At 43.3% G+C, this 2,617-nt stretch overlaps 1 protein-coding gene across 1 annotated transcript in view; it reads right to left on the bottom strand.

Annotated features, from left to right (window-relative positions):
* Window positions 1-351: 351 nt before the first annotated feature.
* The window catches only part of LOC142503239 (uncharacterized), a 26,674-nt gene continuing 24,408 nt past the window's right edge, over window positions 352-2,617 (bottom strand). The window contains exon 4 of the mRNA XM_075615399.1: window positions 352-437. Within this exon, the coding sequence (XP_075471514.1) occupies window positions 352-437 (86 nt within the window). The remainder of the gene's footprint in view (window positions 438-2,617) is intronic.

Here is a 2,617-nt window from a genome sequence, read left to right as displayed (position 1 = left end):
TGCTACGCGGTGACAAACCGCTCAGCCAGAGGTGTCCGCACCTGCTACGCGGTGACAAACCGCTCAGCCAGAGGTGTCCGCTCCAGATGTTAAAGATAGAATAAAGCTTAGTTTGTATCCAGAAGTGCGGACACCTGATCTGTTACTTTTCTGAGATTTGGAGAAATTCGATAACGGCGGAATATCGGATCACAGGCGAGTGCCAATGTACCTTGATACTACGTTGGCAAGTAAACGAAGGGAAGGTGGGAGAAAACGGACGAGGCGTAGAGATATCAAATAAATAATTCTAAAATGTAATTAAAGCTCTAAAAAAAATTGTCTGGTTAAATTACTGGATGTACAGTAGTATTAAGTATAGACAAGCCGACCGCCATCCGACTTGCCTCCGTCATGCAGTCCAGTCCAGACTAATTCCTCCAGTTGAGTTTGGGTACCTGGGAATGAGTAGTATTCGGAAAGACCCAGTCTCCTGTCTCTGCTGGCTGTGCTCTGCATCTACCAACTACTTCTGGATTTCCTGCCTCTGTTAGGCTGCGGGCCCAGTGCCTCCGCTGCACGCGCGCCCGCGAGGCTGGCGGCGCTTGCAGCTGAATTACCCTGTCTGCAGGGGGAAAGACAGGGGGGAGGGGCGTGTTTGGGGAGTGACAGGGGCACGGCCATGACGTCACCCAGCAGATACGCCCTCATTGGCTGAACCGCAGGGGAGGGGGCGTGGCCTAGCGCTCCGTCGCCCGTGACCATCTCTATTTTCAGGTGTTCCATCACCGCGGGCCCAGCCCCATTGTGGGGAGGGCTCTTGTCCCTGCAGCGTCTGCCACAGCAGGCGCTTCAGTAGCCAGCGGGAACCTGGCCTAAACTGTCAATCTTTTCCAGTTGGGTGGAACACTCATAAGAGGTGGTGGCTTTGTAAAAAACATATATATTTTAAATTGTATTTGGTCTACCATGCTAAAGATAAAGAGAATTACCGCCATCTACCCTGTCTTTCCCTTTTACCAAGCCAGAAATTAGAATAATATATATAAATAGTTCACTTGTTAGACAGTACCAATTAAAATAACAAAGTTCATTTCATAGTTATTATAATTTACACTACTCTTCTGTTGCTTATAATATATAATACAAATATACTACCACAGTTCACCATCTGACCTATCTCCAGCCCTGCTCCCAAAATATATAATACTGTACCAATCAATCAGTCAAAGGTGCATTAAAGTTAATACCCTTACCTTAGGCTTAAAATAATAAATATCATTTTATTTATATATATTTTACATATTGTAGCTAGGCATAGAGCAGTCTTGGAAAAATGATATAACTCCAGGATTATATATATATATATTGCAGAATAAATGAATTCTTCAGTATTAGGTGATACCTTTTTTATTGGACTAACAATGTTGCATCCTCTGTCAGCATGGGTTGCAGATCTTTGATTATTTTTCATATACCCTCTAGGGTAGGGTTGTATGTGGCCACTAGTGGTATGCGTGTGGTGGGTTCTTTCTGTTTGTATTGTAGCAGGTGTTCTCGTGGGGCTTTTAGTGCAGATGTAATAGTTTTGGCAATGGTCTTTGGTTTGTATCCCTTCTGTCTGAACGATTCGGTCAGGGTTGTGAGATGCCTGTTTCTGTCTTCAGTGTCAGAGCATATGCGGTGGTATCTTACAGCCTGGCTGTGTATGATACCTTGTTTGGCAGAGGATGCAACATTAAAAGAAATGTTTCCCAAACCTCCCATTCTTGCATTCCGGCAACCACCAAACCTCAAACAGAAATTAGTCAGCAGAAAACTTCACAATGAACTTAAAGACTATGATAATGGCACAAAACCGTGCAACAACAAACGCTGCAAACTGTACAAACATATATGCCAAGATCCCACAGCCAGTCACACCCATGGAACACTCAATGTTAAAGGATCAAACAGCTGCACATCCAGGAATATATAGTGTATATGATTCAGTGCAACAAATGTGACCAAGGTTGCTACATTGGGGAAACCAGCCAAAAACTACAAGGCAGAATGAATATGCACAGACACTCCATACTCCATCACGAAGAAGGACGATACTGCTCACCTGTGGGACATCATTTCTCAAAGCCAGATCATTCCATAAATGATCTAAAAATCAAAATCCTCAATGGAATGTTTAAAAGCACCCAAGAACGGAAAACATTTGAACTCAGAATGATAAGACTCTTTGACACCAAAACCAAAGGACTTAATGCGGACATGGGTTTTCTCACACCCTATCAAAATTGTTTGTCATTATCCTGCTTGCCGTTATTCTTATCCACACTTTCTCCCCCCCCCCCCCAGCATCCCTCCCCTTCCCCACATTTCCTTGTCTCCATCCCCTGGCTTCAAACACTTTTAACACCCTACCTTACCTACAGTACATATCTGTTGTTGTTGGGTTTTTTTTCCTCTACACTGTTTTAGCCATAGATTCATTTGTATATCAGTATTGCTTGACCTGAAGAAGAGAGGAGAACTCTCGAAAGCTTGTCCTATGACATAAATTGTTAGTCCAATAAAAAAGATATCACCTAATACTGAAGAACTCATTTATTCTGCACTATCGCAACTGGACTAACACGGCTATTTT

The sequence above is a fragment of the Ascaphus truei genome, chromosome 9, assembly GCF_040206685.1.
Source record: "Ascaphus truei isolate aAscTru1 chromosome 9, aAscTru1.hap1, whole genome shotgun sequence".
NCBI classification, from domain to species: Eukaryota; Metazoa; Chordata; class Amphibia; order Anura; family Ascaphidae; genus Ascaphus; species Ascaphus truei.
Note: the sequence above shows the minus strand (reverse complement) of the source record. Positions and strands in the feature narration are given on the sequence as shown.